This window comes from Gymnoscopelus braueri, assembly GCF_963280865.1.
Source record: "Gymnoscopelus braueri genome assembly, chromosome: 17".
Taxonomy (NCBI): Eukaryota; Metazoa; Chordata; class Actinopteri; order Myctophiformes; family Myctophidae; genus Gymnoscopelus; species Gymnoscopelus braueri.
Genome location: NC_137617.1, coordinates 43399527 through 43427266, shown reverse-complemented (window position 1 = coordinate 43427266; position 27740 = coordinate 43399527). Strand labels below are relative to the sequence as shown.

At 41.2% G+C, this 27740-nt stretch overlaps 1 protein-coding gene across 1 annotated transcript in view; it reads left to right on the top strand.

The window, feature by feature from the left end:
* The window catches only part of ttyh2 (tweety family member 2), a 139381-nt gene that overhangs the window by 66733 nt on the left and 44908 nt on the right, over positions 1-27740 (top strand). The window contains exons 3-4 of the mRNA XM_080455988.1: positions 4288-4399; positions 25200-25420. Of these exons, the coding sequence (XP_080312114.1) occupies positions 4288-4399; positions 25200-25420 (333 nt within the window). The remainder of the gene's footprint in view (positions 1-4287; positions 4400-25199; positions 25421-27740) is intronic.

Here is a 27740-nt window from a genome sequence, read left to right as displayed (position 1 = left end):
AAAGGGGTATTTCACCCCGAAAATAACGTGTTAATCTATCAATTACTCACCCCATGAAGCCTTGCATTCATTGTTTTTGTCGCATTCCTGATCCAATATTCCAATATTTGATTCATTGAATTAATTACGGAAAGTTGTTTGATATAACGTTCAACTCTAAAAAGCGTGTGGTTATGATGTCTAGAACTAAGGACGATCAGAAGCTCACCTTTCCCTCTTTCTCATTGGCTGGTGAAGTATTAGAGGTTTTGAAAAAGTTTAAATACCTAGGTCACATAATCATGATGATGATGTGCAGTAGCCTGGTAAACCCTCCCTCCGGAAAATCTCATTTCCATTTGATTTCAGGAAGGAGTCTGGCCTGAAGGCTTGTATGGGCGTTTCTAGCGCATTACCAAAAAACCGAGCCTATCAGCGTCGTTGCTCATCATTCTGTGATTGACAGCGAAAGTTGGCCAATCAGGTGGCGAGTTCGAGTGAGCCCGAATGGCACCGAGTGCAGCCTGAATGCAGCCGACAAAACACGAACGGCAGCCATCTTTTCTGTGTGCTATTTTCTCCGCTGTTTTTTTACTTCAAAAAGCTCTCAAACTTCTATTTTGAGGCACGGAATTTACTTATAAGATATCGTTTGGATAGAATTTAGTTGTTTAACTTCCTATATGTGGTCAATTAATCATGACAGAGCCTATTTAAAAATAAAAATTTAGAGAACCGGCAGGGGCGGGCAGTGACACGCATGTATCCGAATAAGGCAACCTATTTTGGGCATGGCCGTCTCAAAAGTCCTGTTGCGTCACATTAGTCTGGAAGTGGTAAAAATGCACTGGCTGAAGGGGTTGTCAGTCAACGGTATTACTCCCGCCCAACTCCAGCCCACAGCCAAAATTGCAGAATGGGCGATCATGCCAGACTCACTCCTGAAATAAATTACAAATGAGATTTCCGGAGGGAGGGTTCACCAGGCTAGATGTGCAGCGCCAGTGTTGTAAACTACAATGTTAAAGTATCACTTTTTAAAACATATTGCACTCCTCTATATACAGCCCACTTGTGGTCCCGTTATAGCAATGCAAAAATAAAAAAAACTTCAGGTGGCATATAATGATGCTTTTTGAATATTCCTGAAACAACCAAGATGGACTAGTGCAAGTGAAAAGTTTGTGACCAGTAATGTACCCACCTTTCATGCTGTATTGAGGAATGTTATGTTTAAATTTATGTGTAGACTGCTGGAGTCAAAGCATATATTAACTAGAAAAAGTGCTTTCGGCCTGGCGGAGACAATTATGGCCTTAACAGGGATCACACAGAGTGATACAAGGTATTCCTCGTGCTTCTGGAAACACTGGAGGCAATGATTATATGTTTTTAACTGATCTCAGTCTGGTACTCAGGCTATTTATGTGTTTTTATTGTCTGTTTTGTAGCTCTGTTTTTATATGGACCTATTGTGTCTGAAATAAAGTTTATACTAATAGGAGGCCTAAGTAAAGGGTTATGAAAAAAAAAAGGAAATGTATAAACTCCAAAACAACTCTCACAGTGAAAATCCAAGGAGGACTGCACTGAGGAGGTTATAAGCTGGATGTTTTAATTATAGTTTTGCTTAACAATTCATCAAATATTGGATTATTCGCTCAGGAATGTGACAAACCAAAACAAAAATCTCCATGAATTCACGGCTTCATGGGGTGAGTGAATTGATAGGGAAACTAGAAAAAGCCTCCTGGTGGCGCTATAATAGGCCTATGTGAAAAGGGTGCCATTTCTTCTTAGGCATTTCACGGCAATCGGACACTGCATTCATGATTTGAGGCATTTTGTTCCAAAAATGTGTTTTGCTAAATTAGACCTGCTGGTGGCGCTATAACAGGCCAATGTGAAATGGGTGGCATTTCTTTCTCGGCCTAGTGGGAATGTGCGTATGAAATTTCACGGAAATTGCAAGCTGCGTTCATGATTTGAGGCATTTTGTTCAAAACAGACCAACCAGACTTTGGAAGCCAACCTTAGCCAATCAGGATGGAATATGGGAAATCGGACAGATCCGGGTTGATCACATGACTATAGAGATACTTTGCACCAATTTGAATGACGTTTGGATAAAATCTGTAGGAGTAATGTGGGTTTTTCACAGATCGGCCTCCTGGTGGCGCTATAACAGGCCCATGTGAAAAAATTGGTGCAGAGGTTCTGAATTGGCATCGAGGGAGTGTGTGTGCACAGTTTCGCAGCGAGCGAGCCAACGGTGCCGGAGATTAGCTGGTAACACGCGGACAGGACACACACACACACGGATGGACGGACGGACGGACAGGGGGTAAAACATACTCTCTCGCCATGCCTTTCGGCCTGGCGGAGACAAAAATACCTCTTTAAAACCTAAAACTGGACATTCTCTTCACAGATAGGAGCTAGAGATGCACCAGTTGTTGCCATGTCCGCTTATTATAAGCAACTTTGGGCCTCTTTTTCAATAACGTTGCTTTTAAATATTGGTAGTTGCTGGTTGTGTTTTTTTGGGCTTGTTTCAAAAGTGTAGTTGCTTATTTGGGCTTGTTTCAAATTGTTTAAATTATTATTTAAAACAGTGGTTCTCAAATATTTTCATGTCATGGACCCCCAAATTAATATGTATTTGTCCGTAACCCCAAAATGGAAATGTTTTGTGCCAGGGAGCCCCGTACCAGAGTTGTGATGTTCGAATGTTTCAACAATCTTCCAAATCTTCCACATTTTATTTCAAGATTTTTGGAAAATTGCCAATGTATAAGTAGGTTTAAAGTGCTCATGTGGCCAAGTCGCTTCTTTTGGGCTTGTTTTCATAGACCTGGTTGCTTATTTATCTCGCAAACTCTTGTACAACACTTGTAGCGAACGCACTCGGTAGGCACAACAAAACGTCAACAAATCGCCCCCACAGTTTGTGGTTGGTTTGTTTGTTTGTTTTATATCCACACAGTCAGCATTGTGTTGGAATAGCTGATGGAGCTTGTTGTGTGTTGGTGGCTAAACTTCACTGTGAAAATGAAGGCATTAAATATTCATTAAGTTCACAGTAGGTTCTACTACAGAACTGGGAGTGCCATGAACTTTGCACAATACCGCTTATATAAGATACCGACTGTAGCAAGGCAAATGTGCACCACAAAAGAGTCTGTTATGAAGGAATAAACGGTGACTTTGTGATTTTTTTTCCCGCAATTTGTTAACTTTTGAACTTAAAACGTTTAAAGTGATGTATTGTCTTATTGGATCTTGTTTATTCGATACACTTATTTGTTTTAGCTCTTGCTCATTTGATTTTACTATTTGTCTCATCTGTTTAAGAAAGTAGGTAGCTGTTATATTGCACTTTTACCCTAGTGCTAGGTATACTCTTAGTTGCTTGCTTTAGAAGAGAATGCACTTAATGCTTCTGGTGATTAGTAGTTTCCTTGCCTACCTATGTTGAATGCACTTATTGTAAGTCGCTTTGGATAAAAGCGTCTGCTAAATGACTGTAATGTAATGTAATGTATAATTTAGCTAGAACAAAGTTGCATAGCTGTCTGTACATAATATACAAGTCCAGTTGTTGTCAATCATCTTTATCAGTTGTTCCTGTGCTCTGCTGGCTTACAAAGCATACAGTACGTGCAACTTATTTATTTGTCAACAATTATCTCATGAATACAATTAGTGCAATATCACTTATTTACAGATAACCCATTTGTCTGGCCAGTTGAAACACTTGAAATACTTTTTTTTATCAGTGTCCGTGTAGCTCAGTCGGTAGAGCTCTTGCCTTTAAACCACAAGGTCATGGGTTTGATCCCGGGCACGTACAGTATGAGTAGCAAGGCTTGGGTGTGGCAAGTCACACCCAAGTACTGGGAGCTGATAGTAGGTGTGGCGCTCCACCTCAGCAATCTGTCTCTCGGGGGTCTAGCACATTGTAACAGGGATAGACTCCAGCATTCTCGGTTCTTGTTAATATAGTATTCAATCAATGAATCAAACGTTCATTCCATGGTGAAAACAGGACTCAAAATCTGACTTTTAGCACACAAACCTGCCAATTATTATGAATGAATGAACAAACTAACAAACAAACAAACAAACATCATGGTACTTATTTTTTGAGAAAGTATATTCTGCTGTATTCAAGTTATATTGCCCTTTGCATTTCAACCAAGATAACCCAGCGCCACAGACATTGATAGGACACCAGTGTTGGTGTAACATAAGGCGGTGTCGTCCTAACCTTCCCCTCCTCTCCTCTCGTCTCCTCTTTCCTCACAGCGTGGCGGTGGGGGTCGGTTTCTACGGCAACAGCGAGACCAACGACGGGGTGTACCAGCTGACCTATTCCTTGTACAATGCTAATCACACCCTGGGAGGAGTGGACAGTCTGGTGGGTATCTGACACACACACACACACACGTTGGGATGCGGGCACGTGCACACATACATCAAAGGGGCCTTGAGCCCCTGCCCTTTTTTCTTTTTTTTAAGATATTTGTTGGGGGGTTTTATGCCTTTATCTGACAGGACAGTAGGCTGACAGGAAATGGGGAGAGAGATGGGGGGGGGGGTAACATACAGCAAAGGTCGTCGGGATCGGGAGTTGAACCCACGACACGCTGTCAAGCTGGATTACCAGCGTATGTGGTATGCGCCTGGACCGCTAGGCCAGCGGGCACCCCGTTACCCTGCCCTTTTACCCATCATTAAATAGTGCCCTCTCCAGACCATGAATGCAGATCTGTATGATGATGCATGGTGAAAGTAATGCAAATTCTGCCTTCCCCTGAATTTAGATCGATCACAGGGAGGTTTTTTGGGGTTGTGGTGGCACTTGCAAAGATTGTTTTTGTCAATGTGCCTCATAATCAGTGGTGGAAAGTAACGAAGTACATTTACTTAAGTACTGTACTTAAGTACAATTTTGAGGTATTTGTACTTTACTTGAGTATTTCCAATTTCCAATACTTTTACTGCTACTCCACTACATCTCAGAGGCAAATATTGTACTTTTACTCCACTACATTTATTTGAAAACTTTAGTTACTAGTTACTTTTCAGATATAAATCATGATATAATGAAACATACATTAACCACTTTAACCCTATTTTATACCTAGGCTATTTGAAAACAGCCGATCTACAAGCTCACAACGCGTCGCAACGCGACGCGTTGTGAGCTTGTAGATCGGCTGTTTTCAAATATTTTGTACTTTTACTTTTGGTACTTTAAGTACATTTTGATACCAATACTTTTGATACCGGTACTTTTACTCAAGTAAATTTTGAATTCCGGACTTTTACTTGTAACAGAGTACTTCTACATTGCAGTATTGATACTTTTACTAAAGTAAAACATTTGAGTACTTTTTCCACCACTGCTCATAATCAGGGTTGTTTCCCACTGTTGTAGATAACGTGCTCAAAATGTGGAGTTATTCTTTCGTGACGGGTATCATTCTCGTGTTAATTTAAAATGAGATATTACTCTACGTCTGACTAGAAATGTCAAATTGGTTTTTGCCGGCAACCGAAGTGTCCTTTTTCAGAAATGTCAGCCTCTGCCTCTCTTAACGTTCTCCACACGTCTCTGTTGAGATGTGTTTCAGTGGGCTTGCATCAACAGAATGGAACCACATGCAGTGACAGTGGTGTCTTAACCCATTCAATCCGGGAACACATCTGTCTTTTTGGGCGGTGAAACCGCCCCTATATGTGAGGTTTGGATATTTGCACACCAAATCCTGCGCTGTGATTGGCCAAAAATGTACCCCCCTAACCCTGCACCGTGATTGGCCAATCACAGTCTATTCAGGACTATGATTGGCTAGGGAAACGTGACACATGTGCATAGCCCTATATAAGAAACCATAACTTTAAAAAAAAACATAAATGTGTTTTTTTAAAGTTATGGTTTCTTCCATCACTTCTTCCATCACTTCTTCCATCACTTCTTCCATCACTGTGATGACCACTGTGACCACACCGCCCACTTCACACTGGGTGTGATTTTTAAGATGTATTTGGCTATTCAAAAATAGCAGATAAACAAGCTCATAGCGTGGCACTGAGTGCCACGCTATGAGCTTGTAGATATGCTATTTTTGAAAAATCATGAAAATGGGTACAAATCTTTGAATATACTGTATTTTTTTAAAGCGAATATTTTTAACTCAAATCTTTGCTTCTGGTTATTCTACAAATGGCTTCTAAATCCTTCTGGCTGTGAGACTGCGTTTCAGATGTATAAATAATATCTACACTATGAGGCCCTGTTCTGGGGTCAGTGCTGGACACACAGGATGGGGATCTGACATTTTTACCCGTTTTGATCCCCTTATTGTTCCTGCTTATCAATCCGATTCCTTATTGATCCCACTATCCTTTCCTATTATTGGTAGTTGTTGGCAAATTGGTGCTAAACTATAGGACACTCTCTCACTTTCATTTAATTTCCGCAAACAATCAAAGGTAGAGCATGTTGACTTCTTCAACTGATGCACAACATTGAAGTGAATCGCGCGATACACGCGTGCAAGCCATTACATTAATTTCCATCCATTATGTATTCGGCATTCGAGCCGGGGAACCACCATTTGATGAGATTTAGTCTCTCAGACCCAAGACTTAGAATATGTTGTTATCGTTGGATACGATTTAAGTCCATAATTCCATGTATTGATGTGGTACCAATAGGAGAGGCAAACGTTGATCAAAATATCAACTATTTAATTAAGTAATGCAGATGTTTAACAATCATTTAACTCTTGAGAGCGATTTGGTTTCATTGTACACGCTCAAGAGTTGAAGATCTATAAGGGTCCATTTGGTTTCATGTTAAACTCTTATTGAGTTATTCTTTCGTGACGGGTATCATTCTCGTGTTAATTTAAAATGAGATATTACTCTACGTCTGACTAGAAATGTCAAATTGGTTTTTGCCGGCAACCGAAGTGTCCTTTTTCAGAAATGTCAGCCTCTGCCTCTCTTAACGTTCTCCACACGTCTCTGTTGAGATGTGTTTCAGTGGGCTTGCATCAACAGAATGGAACCACATGCAGTGACAGTGGTGTCTTAACCCATTCAATCCGGGAACACATCTGTCTTTTTGGGCGGTGAAACCGCCCCTATATGTGAGGTTTGGATATTTGCACACCAAATCCTGCGCTGTGATTGGCCAAAAATGTACCCCCCTAACCCTGCACCGTGATTGGCCAATCACAGTCTATTCAGGACTATGATTGGCTAGGGAAACGTGACACATGTGCATAGCCCTATATAAGAAACCATAACTTTAAAAAAAAACATAAATGTGTTTTTTTAAAGTTATGGTTTCTTCCATCACTTCTTCCATCACTTCTTCCATCACTTCTTCCATCACTGTGATGACCACTGTGACCACACCGCCCACTTCACACTGGGTGTGATTTTTAAGATGTATTTGGCTATTCAAAAATAGCAGATAAACAAGCTCATAGCGTGGCACTGAGTGCCACGCTATGAGCTTGTAGATATGCTATTTTTGAAAAATCATGAAAATGGGTACAAATCTTTGAATATACTGTATTTTTTTAAAGCGAATATTTTTAACTCAAATCTTTGCTTCTGGTTATTCTACAAATGGCTTCTAAATCCTTCTGGCTGTGAGACTGCGTTTCAGATGTATAAATAATATCTACACTATGAGGCCCTGTTCTGGGGTCAGTGCTGGACACACAGGATGGGGATCTGACATTTTTACCCGTTTTGATCCCCTTATTGTTCCTGCTTATCAATCCGATTCCTTATTGATCCCACTATCCTTTCCTATTATTGGTAGTTGTTGGCAAATTGGTGCTAAACTATAGGACACTCTCTCACTTTCATTTAATTTCCGCAAACAATCAAAGGTAGAGCATGTTGACTTCTTCAACTGATGCACAACATTGAAGTGAATCGCGCGATACACGCGTGCAAGCCATTACATTAATTTCCATCCATTATGTATTCGGCATTCGAGCCGGGGAACCACCATTTGATGAGATTTAGTCTCTCAGACCCAAGACTTAGAATATGTTGTTATCGTTGGATACGATTTAAGTCCATAATTCCATGTATTGATGTGGTACCAATAGGAGAGGCAAACGTTGATCAAAATATCAACTATTTAATTAAGTAATGCAGATGTTTAACAATCATTTAACTCTTGAGAGCGATTTGGTTTCATTGTACACGCTCAAGAGTTGAAGATCTATAAGGGTCCATTTGGTTTCATGTTAAACTCTCAAGAGTTAACACATTGAGTGCCAAAAACGGTCCGGACCGTTTTTCATAATCCAAACGAGGAGTGCCAAAAACGGTCCGGACCATTTTTGAAAAAAAACGTTGTTTTTTTTGTTTGTTTTTTTCTCAATTTTTTTTCCTTCACAGCACCAGGAGATATCATTTTTCGAAGATTTAGACTCCAATCCACTTCCTGGTTAACTTATGACTTCAAAAGCCTGTATCTCGGCTCCTGTGTACTTTTTTTTTTTACTATGTATTTTTGACCATTTTCGACTATTTTCAACTGGCTGCAACTATGGAACGGATTACCTAATGTTTTTATTTGATTGTACGAGACCCCTGTGTGTGTAATGAGGGGATCACCGTGAGGACGGTGATCACTGAAAATATTTTGTGACTACTTGAAAAAGGTTCAAAAATGGCTAAAAATCCAGGCACTGACTGTACCCTGTTTTAAAAAAACCCTGGCACTCAATGTGTTAAAGATCTATAAGGGTCCATTTGGTTTCATGTTAAACTCTCAAGAGTTAAAGATCTATAAGGGTCCATTTGGTTTCCAACTCTCCGTCATTTAGCTGGGGACCACCTGGAACCCCCTCAAGGACCACTGGTGGTCCCCGGACCACTGGTTGAGAACCACTGGTCTAACACTGTTAAGTCATTCTATTAAGAGCTGAGTCAATCACCTAGAAAACAAAAACAAACCATGCCACCACCGCTACTATTTATGTTTTATGTGTGGTTGATGTGGAGGGCACCCTGTTTGTTTACAACAAAACATGACTTTGGGAACGTATTAACGTTAATAACTTAATGGAATCCCGGTGACAGCATGATGTAGATCAAATCCCAGATGTTTGCAGTCTGCTGACGGGGGGGATTATCTCCTTGTGTGACAGACACTAATGGCTGTCCTCTAGGATTTATTCAGTGAAAGCCCCCCAAACCTCATTTATGCTTCAGCACATAATGAAAGGCAACATCATAATAGTGTGATTTACAGGCAGCGCTATCTGTCTGCAGCCTGTATATGAGCTCATCTGTGACATGTTGGTCCTGTCACCGTCCTGACGTTTCACTTGACGATTCATTGTCACAGAAAATAATTGCTATTAACGATTTTAATTGTGTTTTTGGCATTGAGCGTCGGAACGGTATAATTGGAAAACACATTTCTGTTCGGATTTTAGGCTTCGTAAACAACAGTATGACAGACATTAATGGCAGTCCTCTGGATTTATTCATTTTTTGTTTCAGCACATTAATGATGGCACATCAAATAGTGTGATTTACACAGCAGTGTGTAATAGTGTGATTTACACAGCAGTGTGTAAGAGCTAATCTGCAGGGACAGGGCCTCCCGTGATGCTCACACACCACTTAGCAGCATTCATTCTTTCATAGTCAGTGGTGGTGGACAGTAAAAAAAAGTACTTGAGTACTGTACTTTTTGAGTATCTGTATACTTGAGGACAATTATTATTATACGTTTCTAGGAAGGGTAAAAAATACATTGTGAATTAACCACTTAGGTCTAAGCCTTTATTTCAAATATAGTGAAAATAACAGATCTACAGTACAAGTTCACAATGCATCACAATGCGACACATTGTGAGCTTGTCGATCTACTATTTTTACCATTATTGATATCTTTTGAACATTTCTGGAAAATCTTGTATATGTATATATAAGTAAAAAAAATGGATGCAAAGATTTTCCAGACATTTTCTGAAGCAGTGCATTGATATTAAAAAAAGAAAATGTACTTTGTAATTTGTACCTTTGAATACTTAAGCAATATTATTCCATTACTTTAACTCAAATTTGACGCAGCAACTGTCACTTTTAGTAGAGTAATATCTGACCAGGAGTATCTATACTTTGACTGAAGTACTGGGGCGTTGAGTTGAGCACTTTGTCCACCACGGCAGCACGTTATAGACTCTTAAGGAGTCTAGGTCCTCTTTGGAGCGGGGTCCGGGGACAAAGAGGCCAGTGTGGTGACACACAGCTCCCTGTGCCCCCCCACCCCACCTCCCCCCTCCAACCCCCCCACCACCCCACATAATCAGGCATGAGCCCAGGAGACAAAAGGCTTTGATGGGGATGAACAGGAGGCCAAATGCTGGCTCTCCTGATTGGCAGTTCCTCGCATTGAGATCCAGCATTGAAGTGCTTCTCAATCTCATCCACAACAATGGTTCCGTTTGGCTTTTGGCCCGACAACATAAAGCCTCCTTCCCCCCCCCTTGTGTGCAGGGTGCTGTCCAGAGGAGACCAATGAATTAAAGCCAGATGTATAAATCATCATACGGCGGTGTCGCGTGGCGGAAATAGGCGATCTACAAGCCCGCAAGGCGTCGCATCCACGACGCCTTGCAGGCTTGTAGATCGGCTATTTCCCGGGTGCAAGACACCGAGGTACAACGGAGGATAAATATAGGCATTAGCATCCAAATGGTGGCTTCTGTAAGAGCGGAAGGAAGGGAGAGAACTCAGAACCCCTCATTATCAGCGGGACCTTTTCTCAGCCCCCTGATTAAGACATTGATTAGTTCTGGTCTGGACCGTATTGGTCCGTATGGTGCGCGTGCACGAAGGTGCACATGCGCGTGTGTGTGCTCTGGGACATGATGTATCAAAAATGCACCATCAACATGCACAGCCACACACGCACATGCACATGCACACAACACACACACATACACGCACACACACACACACACACACACATACATATACATATGCACGCTCAGTAGGTAGAGCGAATCGATTGCCGTCTCCTCCTGGCTCTGTGCCAGAGTGTCCTTAGCTTGAGCAAGACGCTTAACCCCTAGCTGCTCGCGACAAGGCGGTCGGTGCCTTGCATGGCTTCCTGTCAATGTGCGTGTGAATTTGTGTGTGAATGTAAAGGACATTGTAAAGCACTTTAGGTAAAAGGCGCTAAATGCACCATTTACACACACACACACAGATGCATTGCACGCTCTCTCTCCCAGGCTCTGAATGTATACCATTGCTGTTGGGCAGAAACCTCTTATCTCCATATTCTAGCTTGTGTTTTTTTTCATACATTTACGCATTGATCATACTACAGTGTCACACAAAAGTAGCCTTAGATCAAGACTATCTTAGATGTATTCTATCGATTTTGTGATTTTTATATCTACGAGAGTCTTAGTGACCACCCCCCAGTGCACTCTGGACTTTCAACATTGCACAAAGACTCCGGCCCGCTAGTTAACATTTTGGACAACCGTTTAAGCACCTTATATTTTGCATTTGTACACATGTTTGGAGAAATACGGGCTTTACTGGTGAAAGTCCGCGGTACACTGGGGGGGTGGTCGCTAAGACTCTCGTAGATATAAAAATGACAAAATCGATAAAATACATCTACGATAGTCTTGATCTAAGGCTAACACAAAAGCATCAAAAGTAGTAGATTTACAAGCTCAAAACGCGTCGCTTCACGTTTTGAGCTTGTAGATCTGCTACTTTTGCTATTAGTAACTGTTTTTGATATATGAGGTTTCCACCCGAACAGAGACGATATAGGAAAAAGATCAGATAGCACAGGTCCAACGGGTGCAAATTAGGGGCCATTGGTTTCACACAGAGAAAGCCAGAAAACGCTTTGAACAACACTGGTATAAATGGGGGAAAGCTGTTTAAGTGGAAATGCTTTATCTGTGTGCTGTGATGTCATTTGATGTGGTATGTGAAGTGTCCGGGCTAATAATAAAGTCCATTGTTTGCAGTGGGTGACTGCATGCCGTCTGCCAGCAGTCTGCGGAGGAGGGTTCATGTCCGGGTCAGTCAGCGAGCATTCAACCGGAGAGTTCAACACCGGTTGAGGCGCAGGCCACCGGCATAATTACAAACATAATATTGAAACCTTGTATATATCCATATTATGTAATGCCTTACTTCATCACACAAGAGTGTTCAAGCTCACAATGTGTCGCATTGTGACGCATTGTGAGCTTGTAGATGAGCGATTTTCACAATTTTCTGGACATTTTCTTTCCATTTCCTGTAAAGGAACGGTGTTGGACGTACGAGGTTTACACCCGACAGCAACGATATTGTTCATCTCAGGCAGAAACCTTGCATCACCATAATTCAACTTTTCTTTTCCCCCCTTTTTTTTTATTAATGCCCTACTTTGTCATATAACAGTGTCACACAAAAGTAGCGAAAATAGCCTATCTATTCTGAAGTTGTATCTGTGGGTTTTATAAATATTGGACCAATGAAAAGTACGGTATTAACAAGAGCTTGTGTCTAAATAATAACCCCATTGGATCCATTGGAATCCACAATTATTATTATTATTTTCATTTCCTGAAAAGTAACAGTTTTGGACATGCAAGGTTTCCACCCGACAGCGACAAACTTTGCGGTTATAAAAAAGCTGATAAAAAATGGGAAGGAACAATGAAAGATTTTACTGGACACACTTAACAACTTAATGATAATAATAATAATAATGAATTGCATTTTTATGGCGCTTTTCTAAGTACTCAAACTTACTCAAAGCGCTTTACAATGGTTCATTCATTCATACATTGGGAGGTGAAGCGGCGAACAGTCAACGCCAGCGTCCTCACTTTTCCCACATTCACACACCAATGGTGGCAAGCTAGCGCCGACCGACACATTGGAGGCAATGCAGGGTTCAGTGTCTTGCCCAAGGACACTTCTACGTGTGGACAGGAGGAGCCGGTATTTGAACCAAATACCGCTGACCCACGGATCATTGGGCGACCTGCACTACCTCCTGAGCCACAGCCGCCCTAAAGAAACTAACTTGGGTTTTCTTCATTAGTTTCTCAAAGGCCATGGAACAAGAGGTTGAACGAGCTGGTCAAAGCAAAGAAAAATAAGCCTGGGAGACGCTACTACTACTTACTTACTGCTACAATATCTGAGGAGTCAAACAAAAAATACATTTTACTCTTCTGTACTGTACAAGACATATTAACCCATTAAGACCGGGAACACATTTGTGTGTCATTTTTAGATGTCTTTGGGCTATTCAAAAATAGCAGATCTACAAGCACCGAGTGCCGCGCTATGAACTTGTAGATCTGCTATTTATTTATTTATTATGAAAACGTGTGCAAATCTTATATTTTACGAAAATTTGTAACTCAAATCTTTGCTCTGGGGGATTTTACAAATGTCTTCTAAATCCTAATTGTTAATTTTTTTTTAACTTATGTTGCTATAATATCAGTGGTTCTCAAACATTCCACGTTCCAGGTAACCCCAGAAGCAAACATTTGAGTTACAAATGTTGGCTTTAAAGAATATATATACAGTATTCAAAGATTTGCTGACATTTTCAAGATTTTTCAAATAATAGCAGATCTACAAGCTCATTGCGCGGCACTCGGTGCACTCGGTGCCGTGTGTATGTATGTACGTACTAGGCCTGCAACTCTCAATTATTTCCTTGCATGTCGTTTGACAAAGTTATATTTTTCTATATCAACGAATCAATGAGAAAAAACACGAATAGATTATTTTTTAAATAAGCGTGTATATCAGGCCTAAAAGCCAACAGAAATGTTCCAATGTTCCAACGAGAGAAACACAATTAAATCGTTAATCGCAATTATTTGAGCGACAATTAATCGTCATAATAAATGTCATAATTGTGACAACCCTACATACCTATGGTGCATACTGTACACACATGCAAGGTCTCTGCATTGTGGGAAACGTATTATTGACCAAACGAGGTATAGACGGTATTCTATGAAACCAGGTAGAATTGTTTGCTGTTCTCTATGTCTCAGCTAATTCTGTCTGTATCCCACTGCATGATATCTTGACGACGTGCGGTCTTGAAAAACAGCTTTGACATCTTAACACGAGTGTCTGAGTAGGTGTATACTACTACTAGGCCAGACACCGTTGAGTTGCATGTCTAATGGACACTTACTCCTCTCTCTACACATGAGTGGGCAATTAAAGTGCAAAAAAAATACTAAAAGTGCTAGCGCCTAGCGCTGAGTGGGAGGACAGCTATTCGTTTAAGCACGCTCTCATCTCCCCTCTAAAAGGCAGTTGTGGATTTGCAGAGGAATTCAAGTCTACTGAATTGTTCTCTTTAATATCTACGCCTCGTAGCGTTTATGGCTAACCACTCTGCGCAGTGTTGCGTTCCCACTTCCTCAGCGGTGGACATGACGAAGTACTTTTAGTTGAGTACTGTACTTAAGTAGAGTATCTGTGCTTAACGTGTGTATTTGTATTTTTAGATACTAGACAAAAATCATGCTTTTTACTCTGCTACATTTCTAGGAAGGGGAAAAAAAGTACATTATGAATTAACCACTTTAGCCCTATTTCAAATAGCAAAATGTCTGGAAAATCTTAGAGTTTTGGAGGAGATGACTACATTTCAACAGATTTATGCATTGATATTAAAAAAGAAAATATACTTTATAATTTGCACCTTTGAAGACTTTTAATCATGTACTTTTGAATACAATACAAATAAAACCTGGAGTATCTATACTTTGATTGAAGTACTGAAGTTGAGTACTTCTTTGTCTGCTGTTTATGCTAACCACTCTGTATAGTGCTGCTGTCCCCACTTCCTTAATATTGGTGGACAACCCAGCTGTGCAAGCCACCGTGTTTCCGAAAGTCGTGATTTAACGCCTTTTATAATGTTTGTTATTCTGTCTCTCCAAAGCCATAAATGCCTCTATAAACACATCTCTTGGACTCCCCTGGTTTTGGCCGCTGATAAAGCTCTCAGTGTTGTTGTTTTCCCACTTCCTCACTGGAGTGTGGCGGACATCATGGCCCTCATTTATCAACGCAGCGTATAAACCGGCTTATATTTTTCCATATATTCGGCGTACACCAACGTCAAAGTCACATTTATCAACGGATCCTACACAGCCAATCCTGGCGTACATCAGGTCGGAGCTTTGATAAATCTCACGTCTGAAAACGAGCGTCATTTAAATAACACGCCCTTAAATATTCTCAAAACGCCCCGATTTTACGACATGAAGAAGAATCAGAATACGACCAAAGACATCAAAAGCCAATAAGAAAGAGTTTCCCCCGATCGCCTCGCCTCGCTGCCTGTCAAGTCACACACACACGCACACGCACACGCCTCACCTCTCTCTCTCTCTCACTCACACACACACACACACACGCCCAACTGTGTCTTTCATGTAATCCGTAGCGGTACAATCTTTGTCACTTAGGCTTGTAGCCTACATGAATGACATATCATGATACCAATCACATCGCCATGAATGGAATACGTTTGTATATTAATTTATTTAACCCATACCGAGCAGTGCACAAGCAGTCATGTAGGATATTCCCCGTGAGACTCGGACGGGCGGCAGTCATTCCGCGGCAGTGATTCCGCCACGTTAATAAGAGATTGGAGCGTCGGGTTTATATCCTTAACCCAGCCAGGTTGTCTTCAAAACTCTCTATGACATAACTCCATAACATACTCCACAAGCTACTGTAAGTTTGTACACCTCACTGTCCATGAAAAGATCGTCGGCAGTCCCGACCGCGGGACTCCCGAGTCCCGACGCAAAAGCGCTCGTATATTTTGAAAATAGCAGATCTACAAGCTCACAACGCATCGCGATGCGACCCGTTTTTGAGCTTGCAGATCTGCTATTTTAAAATAGCCAATGCAACTGAATGACTGTTAAAGCAGTTTGTTTAAATTACTTTATAAAATGTTATATTTTCACAGGGATTAATTATTAGTGTGTAGATATACATTTAGGAGTGGATTATGTGTCCAGATGCCTGTCAGACAGTCAGACAATGCTGCTCCGCAGGTCTAGAATGGAATAAACGGGCGCAGCCAACGTCAACAACTGGTCTCGACCAGACGTGAGATCTCAGCGTATGGTAGGATGAAGCCCACGTCAGGATATATTGATAAATGCCGAAAGGTGCGGTGATCTCGCCCTACGCCCATTATTTGGGCTGCACCACGTTGATAAATGAGGGCCCATGTGTCTGTCTCTGAGTCTCTGCCAAGGTCATTATCCTGTAGCATTTTTATTGTCTGAATTCCTAAGGCTTAAATTTAGTTTAGTTTTTATTAGTTTTAGTTTTGTTTTAATAGCATCTTTAAGTTTTGTTTTAATATCATAAAAACAAGCTAAAAAACAAGCTCAAAACGCATCGCTGCGCGCCTTGTTTTGCGCCTCATTTCGCGCCTCATTTCGAGGTGGATCTGCTACTTTTGATGCTTTTGTGTGAGGCTTCAGTATGATCAAGTAGGGCATTCATTACGAAAAAAACGAAAAGTTTGAAAATGGAGATAAGAGTTTTCTGCCCGACAGCAACAATATAATATAATATAATGTAATCCTATCCTACTATAAAATTAAAGGACCTCTGTCTGTCGTTCTGTCTTATCCGCATTTCCGCAGTCTGTCTTATCCGCAGTCCCAGCCCGGACGGACGGTGGGTGGAAATGACGGGTATGGTCTAATGTTGTTGCTGTCAGGCAGAAACCTCTTATCTCCATATTCTTACTTTTTGTGTTTTTAAGTAATGACTGACTTGATCACACTACAGCGTCACACAAAAGCATCAAACGTAGCAGATCCGCAAGCTCGAAGCGTGTCGCGAAATGACACATATTGAGCTTGTAGATCTGCTACTTTTGCTATTTTGGAATTTGAATCTTGAGAACACTTCCACCCGACAGCAGCGATATAATGTACTATATTATTATAATATTGGGTATTTGTCAGAGGTGAGATTCACAATATCCAGAAAACGTATTGTGCAACAATCACTCATCCGAACCAAAGGGTCCATTTTGTGCACTCTGAGAGTTAAATGAATCTCACACAAAAAAAAAAAGCAGTAGTAGGGAAAAAGCACGAGAAGAATGAGCGCTTCCGCTCGGCTGACGTGCTTAACGCGGCGGGGTGAGATGGTCTCCATCTTGAGGGTCTACAGAGGCACTTTAGAGCCGTGTTCCATTTCACACTCCAGCTCTTCCATTCAACTTTAATTGTACGGAAGCCTCCATATCGGTCGGTGAGCTGCAGGAATCAGTCACAGCTCATGGAGAAGCCATGTTCCTGTGCTTGAAGACCCGTCTCCAAGCTGACAGCTGTGTATATATATACATGCAGGGAATCATGTGCGGGTTACCCATGCATTTCCCAAGAGTTGTGAAATAAGCACTAGCTCGTGACTTATGTAATTTAATAGTCCAAGACAAGTGCAGGTGGCCAAGGAAGGACCCAGAAACTCATTTTTGTATTGTATTTTTTTTGCTTTTTGAATCTCTTTTTCTGCCATAACTATAACTGTAACTGTCTGTCTGTCAGCAAAGATATGCTCTTTATGGGTACAGATAACCACATTTGAGAAACACCGGACTAAAACATGCAAACCCAGATAACATTGGCGCAATCATCCATTTCTCCCATAGATGTTCCAATTAAATGATTACCGTAAGCAGATCCCCCCCCCCCCTTTAATCAGGCATTTAGTGTGCACTGTGCATGTATACAAAATACAATACAAAGTATGCAGAGAAGTAGACCCCTCCTCCTTGGAAATGGTATTGCTCTGATTGGTCTAGGTCAGTGTTTATCAACCCTGGCAAACGTCCCAATTTTGGGCCGGGGCTACTGCTGAGGTGTGCCGCGCCGTTTGAAGAAGGTTTGAAAAAATATAATTTTGAAAAAAAAAAAAAAAACAATAATAATAATCAGGCATGCAAACAGCCCGAGGTGAAAAGGGTGACAACATGCTGTTTTTTTCGGGTCAGGTGTCACACTATTGCCCTATTTGGATTCAAAACGGCTAGTGGAAGCTGAAAAGTTATATATATACCGTATATCTAGGTGTGCCCTGGGATTTTTTGGCTATGCCAGGTGTGCCTTGGCACAAAAAAGGTTGATAGACACTGCCAGTGGTTTTCAACCCTTTTTTCACATCAAGGTCCATTATTTATTCTGCATTTGAGCCACTATGGACCACCATTAGATGAGATTTAGCCTCTCAGATCCAAAACGTAGAATATTTTGTTATCGTTGGATAAGATTTTGTCCACAATTCCGTCCATGCTGTATTGATGTGGTACGAATAGGAGAGATGACAGGCCAACGTTGCCGTGGCCATCAAAATAACAATTATTTAATTAAGTAATGCAGATGTTTAACAATAATGTAACTCTTGAGAGCGTAACATTTCATTTTATGCTCTCGAGAGTTAAAGATCTAGGATAAGGATAATAAGGTTCCATTTGGTTACCAACTCTCCATCATTTAGCTGGCGACCACCTGGAACCCTCTCAAGGACCACTGGTGGTCCCCGGACCACTGGTTGAGAACCACTGGTCTAGATGACTTGCATGCAGAGCATCAAACTGTACAGTGATTAGAGAGACTAGCTGTGTCCCTCAGGCTCTCCAGATAAGATGCTCAGTGAGCAGCCAGAGAACAGTCACAGCCTCTTCGTCTGTTGACCACCATCACATCTCCTCAGCTCCACAGGGCGGTTAGCAGTGGTGGAATGTAACTTGAGTACATTTACTTAAGTTACTTTCACTTCATTTAGTGCTGTGCTTGCAGCTTGAGTACACATTTTAGGGACTTTTATTTTACTTGAGTATTTCCATTTTTCAACACTTCTACTCCAATACATCTCAGAGGCATATTTCTTTTGCTTTTAACTCCACTACAGTTATTTTTAGATTACTAAATATTTTTGTTACAAGTAACTTGTAGATTTAGATTATATGGCCCTATTTTATACTTCTACATAGCTCAACTTTTAAATCAGCTATTTTCTAAAATATTCAGTAAAACTGTTGAAAAGTGAAAAGTTTGTGTATTTTTTACTTTGCTAACCCTAATTTTGATGGCGATACTTTTAAAATTGTACATTTACTTATCGTCTCTGTCGGGTGGAAAGCTCATATGTCCAAAACTGTTTCTTTTCATGATTCAAATTCAAAAACAGCAAAAGTAGCAGATCTACAAACCCAAAACGTGCCACTTCACGCCATGTTTCCAGCTTGCAGATCTGCTACTTTTTATGCGTCTGTGTGATGCTGTAGTGTCATATCATATCTCCATTATGATTAGAATATGGAGATTAGCAGTTTCTGCCCGACAGTGACGTTATAACAGAGTATTTATACTGTAAATTGTGGCACTGCTAGTAAAAAAGAAAAATCTTAGTACATCTTCCACCACTGGCGGTTGGAGCTGCCATGGGCGATCAGATGACGGGATAGATAGAGAACAACACTGACTGTACTCCCATGTCTCTCTGCTGCGCTGCGGCTGCACTTTTCTGTGGCAGGCAAGTTCAAGTTAACCCATTCAAACCGGGAACACATCTACTTTATCCATATTTTATACTTTGGCTATTCAAAAATAGCCGATCTACAAGCTCGTGCCGCGCTATGAGCTTGTAGATCTGCTATTTTTGAAAAATCTCGAACATTTGTGCAAATATTTGAATATATGTATTTTTTAAAGGGAACATTTTTGACTCAAATCTTTGCTTCTGGGGGTCCCTGGAACAAAATATTTTGAGATGGCGGTCCGTGGCAACTTTTCCATGTGAAATACCCCCAAAATGATATGTATTTGGCCACGGACCCCCCCATCTCAAAATATGTTGTTCCAGGGACCCCCAGAAGCACAGATTGGAGTAAAAAAAATTCGCTTCAAAATATATATATTCAAAGATTTGCACAAATTGTCAAGATTTTTCAAAAATAGCAGATCTACAACCTCATAGCACATGAGCTGCCTTGTATATCTGTTATTTTTTGAATAGCCAAAGAAATCTTATAATGTCAGAGATGCGTTCTCGGTCTTTAAAGGGTTAAGAGCCAGGGAACTGTGATCCCTGTGGCGCTGTCGCAATCAGTGGTGCGTAGCTCCCATCTGGATTTGGCTTGGCACTTTTCAAAACACACATTTTCATGTGTCATTCTGTTCAGTAACATAACCTTGCTTTTTTTTATATAGTTTGTCCTCAAAACTTCTCCTCCGCTTGTTGTCACTTGGCTTGGCATATATCGTCTTTCTGCCCAGTCTGTCTCAATGCCACCTGTCATGCTCTCCCTGTCACGTTGCTCTCTGTTAAAGAGACTGACCGGGTCTTCCAGGAGATATTCTTACAATATCAAAGGAAAGGCTGGCTTTAAAAGGAAACTTAAGGGACAGTTCACTCCAAAAAAAATTGCAGACTTGAATTCATGGATATATTTTAGTTTTTGTTGCATTCCTAAGCCAATAATTTGATGACCAGTGGACCGGTAGGCAGCGGTTCCGGTAGGAGACACAAAGGAGACTCTAACAAAAGAATATCCATGAATTCAAGTCTCCATGGGGTGACTAATCGATAGGAAAAAAAGATTTTTTGGGGGTGAACTATCCCTTTAAACTTTATATACTGTAGGCTCAACATAATACAATAGTAACCAGTCTGGTTACATTCTGTAACCAGACTGACTGTGCTACTTTCGATTTTTAAAGTGGTTGTATTCTTGTTGGTATGTCTTTTTTCATTGATAGGTGCTAGTGTTTTGTGTGTGTGTGATACACTGAGATTGTAATGTTTTCTATTATTGTATTTTATTGGCTTGGACACCAGGAATGGGTCTGTCAAAAAGTTAATATCATAAGTGATTTCAAGACTTTGCACTTTTTCTTACAACAATATTGGCCGAAACATCGGTAATCAGTGTTCTAGGACAGTGGTTCTCAACCAGTGGTCCGGGGACCACCAGTGGTCCATGAGGGGGTTCCAGGTGGTCCCCAGCATAAATGATGGAGAGTTGGTAACCATATAGACCCTTATTAGATCTCTAACTCTTGAGAGGACTCTCAAGAGTTGAAACCAAATGGACCCTTACGGGTCCATTGGGTTTCATTTTACGCTCTCAAGAATTAAATTATTGTTAAACATTTGCATTACTTAATTTACAAGAAGTCTACGCGATTAGAGAATGTAAGAGAATTGTTATGTTGGTTCAAATACCGAATAAATAATGGACCTGGATATGAAACGGGTTGAGAACCACTGCTCTAGGACTCTCCTAAATTGGGATCTGCAATCGGACCCAGAAATCTGCCGTTATAATTATCATTACTGTCTGTCTGCCATGCAGAGTCTCTCTGGGTCCCACCCACCCACTCCAGCTCCTAACATCTCTCTCTCTCTCTCTCTCTGCTCTTCCTCTGTGTTTTCTTGCCGTCGGCGGTCTAGCACAGAGGCCACACAGTGAATATAAAACCGGCTAATTACTTCCACCCAACTTCTCCTCCTCCTCCTCTCGGGCTCCTCCATCAGCCCCCCCCCCCCCCCCTCCCCTCCTCCTCCCCCGCGACACACAAACACAGCAACACAATACGAGTCGTCTCTGTGGTGAATGCCAAGTACCCCGGCCGACTGAATGCAGGCATTTATTACCCCTCTTTTTTAATTATCAAATAGCGGGATGCCTCTCAGTGAATGCCACAGTCCCTGTTAAACACATAGTCGTCCCTGGAAGCAATGGAAGGAACGCCGTAATTAAGCCCACGGAAAATGGGTCGCTTGTTTTGTGTACAGTACATGTCTACTACACGCATGTTTGGGGGAGGGGTGGGGTGGGCTGAATCTGATGCGTCGTCAAATTGTTTGCTAATTATCGTGTGCCTCACCCAGTGGTGGAAAAAATACTCACATGTTTTACTTAAGTAAAAGTATCAATACAGCAGTGTAGTAAAAGGAATTCCAAATTTACTTGAGTAAAAGTACAAAAGTATTGGTATCAAAATGTACTTAAAGTACCAAAGGTAAAAAGTACTCATTATGCAGAATGTCCCATTTCACAATTTTTCAAATGTATACAAATCTTTTGAAAATTGCAGATCTACAATATCACATCTCTACGATCTCACAACGCGTCGATGCGACGCGTTGTGAGCTTACGTACAATATTTGCCCCTGAGATGTAGTGGAGTAGAAGTAAAAGTATTGAAAATTGGAAGTACTCCAGTAAAGTAAAAAATACCGTACTGTACTGAAGTAACCGTACTTGAGTAAATGCACTTAGTTACTTTCCACCACTGTCCTCACCCCCTAGCGCTTCTCTCTTCTCGTATCCCTTATTGTCACCGTTGATCGATAGATGCTAGTTTACTATACATATAAACAAGTATATATCTTGGTCACTACTTCTCATGTTTTTGGTACTTGTAGTTGTTGTTGTTTTTTGTTCTTGACCACAAATATACCGAACGTCTCTCAGATGGCGTGTTGTTTGACAGATGCTAGGTTCATTGTTTACATGGTATCCAGTGTCTTTGAGGCCCTACATTGTTCTCTCCACACTCTACCGTTTTTTTGTTGTTGACTGGAGTTCATATCATGCTTTACTCTGCTTATAAGTATCTGACACGTGTAAGTAGATCTGGCCTGAACTGTAATTACCTGCAATTAGCCTAAACTGTAATTGTAAATTGTCTGTGCTTCAGCGAAACTTCTTCGGGGCACTGGGGGGGGGGGGGGGGGTACATATGTGTATGGTTATACAGCTGAAACCTGTGAATACATGTCTGGTTACATGGTGTCATTTTGATGTGGCGGGGGGGGGGCTTTATTTTTTGTGTTGATATCCCCATAGGGGAATCTTAGATCACGTCATATAAGAACACTATAAGTGTTCCAAACGTAAACACACCACCCCGGCGATTTTACTCATATGGATATGAAGCATCGACTGAAGGTGGAAATGTACACATTTACCCAAAGAGTAACACAATAAACGTTAGAAACGAGTCAAACGACCCAAAGACTACATTTCCCATGAACGTGACTGCTGTAGGGACAGTGATTTCAGACCCAGAAGTGTAGTTCTTAAGACTTTTAAGGCAGAATTAATTCCATTTTCTCCAGAAACAGGCTGTATCAAATATGAATGAATATCATAAACGATGCAGAGCCACCCCCCTGACAGTATCGCCGGGGGGGGTGTGTTTATGTTTGGAACACAGTTCTTATATGACGTGATCTAAGATTCCCCTATGGGGATATCAACACAAAAAATAAAGCCACGACCCAAGGGAACAGCGCCCTCTAGCGGCAGTGACGTCAGACTTCGGTGCTCTATTATACTTATTTGTGGGCCGTTGTTGCACACCGAAAATGGCAGATCTACAAGCTGGTAGATTACACGTAACGACACCGGTGCACAAACAGTTATAAATCAGGCTTAACAAATCAAAGGGTAAGCCGTCGCATAATTCCAATAACTCCTATTTCAACAACATCAACACACGCGCGCACACACACACACACACACACACACACACACACACACACACACACACACACACACACCGTTTGCATTTCACCTCTGGCCATACTTTGGGTGTTTTGCAATTAGGAGCTGTTTACTGAAACGGCTGTCCCCACCGGTTACTCTACCGTTCATTGAAGTTAATTAGAAGAAGTTAAAATTAAATTAGTTGTACCTTTTTCTGTAATTGTATTCTTGCTCTGTAAAGCACTTTGAGCTGCATTTCATGTCATGAAAGGCGCTATACAAATAAAGTGTGTTATTATTATTATTATTAATTGTTAGTATTCTAGCTCTAATACTCCCTTGGTGGTGGAGTCAGGGTCTCTTAACCCATTGAGACCTGGAACTGTGTCATTTTAGATTTCTTTGGCTATTAAAAAATATCTATCTATATATATTTTTAAACTGTTAGGATTTAGAAAACATTTTTAAGAATCGCCTCAGGTCTTAATGGGTTAATATCCCACCCCAATATCCATGTACGTGTCAATCACACAACACTCATTTTCTTTACTTTTTTTCTCCTTTTGTTTTTGTATTTTCGGTTGAGTGGTCACGAGGGGAGACAGGATTATAACACACACATTTCATTTCACTGCAAACAAACACACACACACGAACCGTTGGCCAGTGAGCAGTTTCCCCACTGAGCAGGTGTGTGTGTGTGTGTGTGTGTGTGGGTGTGGGGGGGGGGGTCATGGTTGTCAACTTGTCAGCCTTTACCAACCTTTATTCAAACAGGCATCCCTCTCACCCCACCTGCTCCCTACGTTGGGAGCCTGTAGATCAGCTATTTTCCCAGTTTGTGTGTCAATCCAGTCCACACTGACGTGTATGATTAGCATTCTACTTCTGTGCCTGGTTCTGCTCGCTCGCTCTCTCTCGCTCTCTCACTCTCTCTCTCGCTCTCTCTCGCTCTCTCTCTCTCTCTCTCTCTCGCGCTCTCGCTCTCGCTCTCTCATTTCGTCCTCCCTTTGCCTACTGTAGGTTATTATGGTTTAAATGTTTTAATTAGTTTCTATTTTTTATTATGTTTTGACTTCATCTTTTCAATTTCAGTTAGTTTTAATTTGTTTTTAAAATCTGGTCTGCTATCTTAGTTTAGTTTTTATTATGTGAAGAGGCTTAGTTTTAGATTAAAATAGCGGAAATACCCACAACAATAGCGAAAAAACTTGCAAAAAAAGCCGAGCCAAGCTCACAACGTGTCGCGATGTGACACATTGTGAGCTTGTAGATCGGATACATATTGGATACTGACAGACTAAAACCAAGGACATTTTATGTATGATTTTAGTTAGTTTTGTAACGAGCGATCATAATGGATATACATTTTCTGTGAACAGTTGAAAAGTAAAAAAGAAAAACAAATCGCTGGCAGTGGGCAAACACAGCCAGAAATAAGTCTGGCAGTGAATGAGTCACTTATTTTAACAAATGCAAATCACTTACTGCACCTTTAACTATAATAACCTTGCCCTGTGCCTCTCTCTCTCTCCCCCTCCCCCCTCTCTCTCTCTCTCTCTCCCCCCTCCCCCCCCCCTCTCTCTCTCTCTCTCTCTCTCTCTCTCTCTAGGTGGCGGGCACCATGGGCAACATGGAGAGCGGCATGCAGCACCACCTGGCGCGGCTGGACGAGATCTTCGCCACGCGGGGCGACTACGTGCAGACGCTGCGCTTCATGCAGACCATGGTGGACAACGTGGTCAAGCAGCTGCTGGGCATCCCCGACTGGGAGGAGGCCAAGGTGGACCTGGCCGCCGTGGCCGACCAGACCCAACACGTAGAGTACTACAGGTAGGAATATTAATATCTAAGTCAGGGTGAAGTGTTGACCGTTTATTAGGACGATTCAGCATAGCAACAGCATACCGATCATAAGGAACAGACCTCCTGGCCTGTTCCGGCAGCCCCTCGGGGCACACGCCTCCTGAAGTGTCATATGGGACACCTTTTATACACAAAGATGCTCTCCCTAAATGGAGATAAATATAAACAATAAACAGGCTATACTAAGTGACAATACCATATATAACCCATTAAGACCTGAGTCCGATTCTTAAAATGTTTTCTAAATCCTAACAGTTTTTTGAAAAAAATCAAAAAAAAAAAAGTCAAGATTTTTCAAAAATAGCAGATCTACAAGCTCATAGTGCGGCACTCGGTGCCGCGCTATGAGCTTGTATATCTGCTATTTTTGAATAGCCAAAGAAATCTAAAGTGACACAGATGCGTTCCAGGTCTCAATGGGATAATAGAGCTGGCTGGTTAAATTAGCAATGACCATGTATAGTATCACTTAGGACAGATTATATGCTGACAGAGTAAAGGCCTTTGCAGACAGGGTGCGATTAGTCAATCAGTTTTTACCGCATGCGAAAAGACGCACGAATCGACTGGGTTCGATTGAAAAAAAAACGCATCGCCGCATCGCATCGCCGCACGATAAATTCGGAGCCGGTGTGCATGAGGTCATCGAGAACCATGTGTTCATTAAAAAAATGATATTGTCCGTTTTTTTCGTGCGAAAAATCGCACCCTGTCTGCAAAGGATTTAAGAGTATAAGCTCAGCTGTTAGATCGGCAGCTGTAGTTGAGTTAGAATTAGCACATTTATGTGAAAAGTGGCTGACTAGCATTGACTGAGATTGAATGGGAGGCAGACAAATACACAATAATACATAATATTTGACAGTCTATAAATATTGCTACCACAGTGGCGCCATAGCAGGGTTTCTCAAAGCGCGTGGTGTGGGCTGTTGATTTTGTCGACTAAAACTATGACGAAAAATGTTTCACTGATGAAAACGAAATAAAAACTAAGCTACGATGACTAAAACTAAGACTAAATATACTGACAATTTCGTCAACAAATAAAAACTTGACTAAATGTTAGGGAGGGATCTAGTGGAGAAGAGATCCAGTAGAACTAAAAGACAAGTCATTTTATGTTTGGTTGCGCTTGGGTGTTGCGCTCTGAAAATAGCAGATCTACAAGCTCACAACACGTCGCGCTGTAACGTGTTGTGAGCTTGTAGATCGGCTATTTTCAGCATACAACCAAGTGTAAAATCGGCCATTACGACGCCACCAAGGCAGCGCCAAAATACATTTTAGTCGACTAAATCAACTGTAGATTTAGTCGACTAAAATCTTATGACATTTAGACGACTAAAACTAGACTAAAAACTAAAACATTTCAGGTGACTGAAATATGACTAAAACTAAATGGAATTTTACTCAAAAGACTACTGTATGACTAAAACTAAATCAAAATTTGCTGTCAAAATCAACACTGGTGGGAACCCTAGGGTGCCATGATACAAGTCCAGGGGTGCCGCGGAATACTTGGATATATATTTGGAATTGGAGTTGCATGCATGGTGCATGCATGTTGCATGCATGCATGGACGACTCAGGTCTGCGACTGTGCCAATCTTCTCTGCACATCATCATGTACTCAGTATTAATGCAACGTGGCTGCATGGATGCATCAGCCACTTTGGGCTGCGGTGCTTCTGTCTTGCAGCATGCATCTCTCCATATGGCTAATGCAATCATCAGCAACCATCAGCCTATCCATCCTGCATCTGTTAGAGCACTAAAAGGCCCAATGATATAGCGCTGTGATCTAAAAAAAAGGTGTTTAAATATTGAACTCTTGAGAGAGTCCCAAGTGAGTGAATCTAATATTAACCCCCATGCCCTGAAACACAGTAGTATGTTTTCTAACATAGGGGCTCACAGTTAGCTTTCAGCCAATGATGCCAACTTAACAACTTTAATACCCCTTTGGCAACTTTATTTACAAAAAAAAGAGCCTGGGGACAAATCTAGAGTCTTCTAAGGCAGACATTAGCTGCTTTCCTTGGAAGATATTTGCCAACACTGTGTCCTCCTGTGAGTCTACAGCAGTGAGTCCCAACCTGTGGCCAGTGGGGGTATTGCAAGTGGCAGCCCAAATATATTTGCAAATAGCACATTTTAATGATGATATAACATATATATATATAACATTAATATTATTTCTGTAAACCTTGAAAAATCTGTATTATTGTGATACCGATAAATAGGAATTTAAAGTATACTATGTTAGTTTTTAAATGTTTGAGAATCT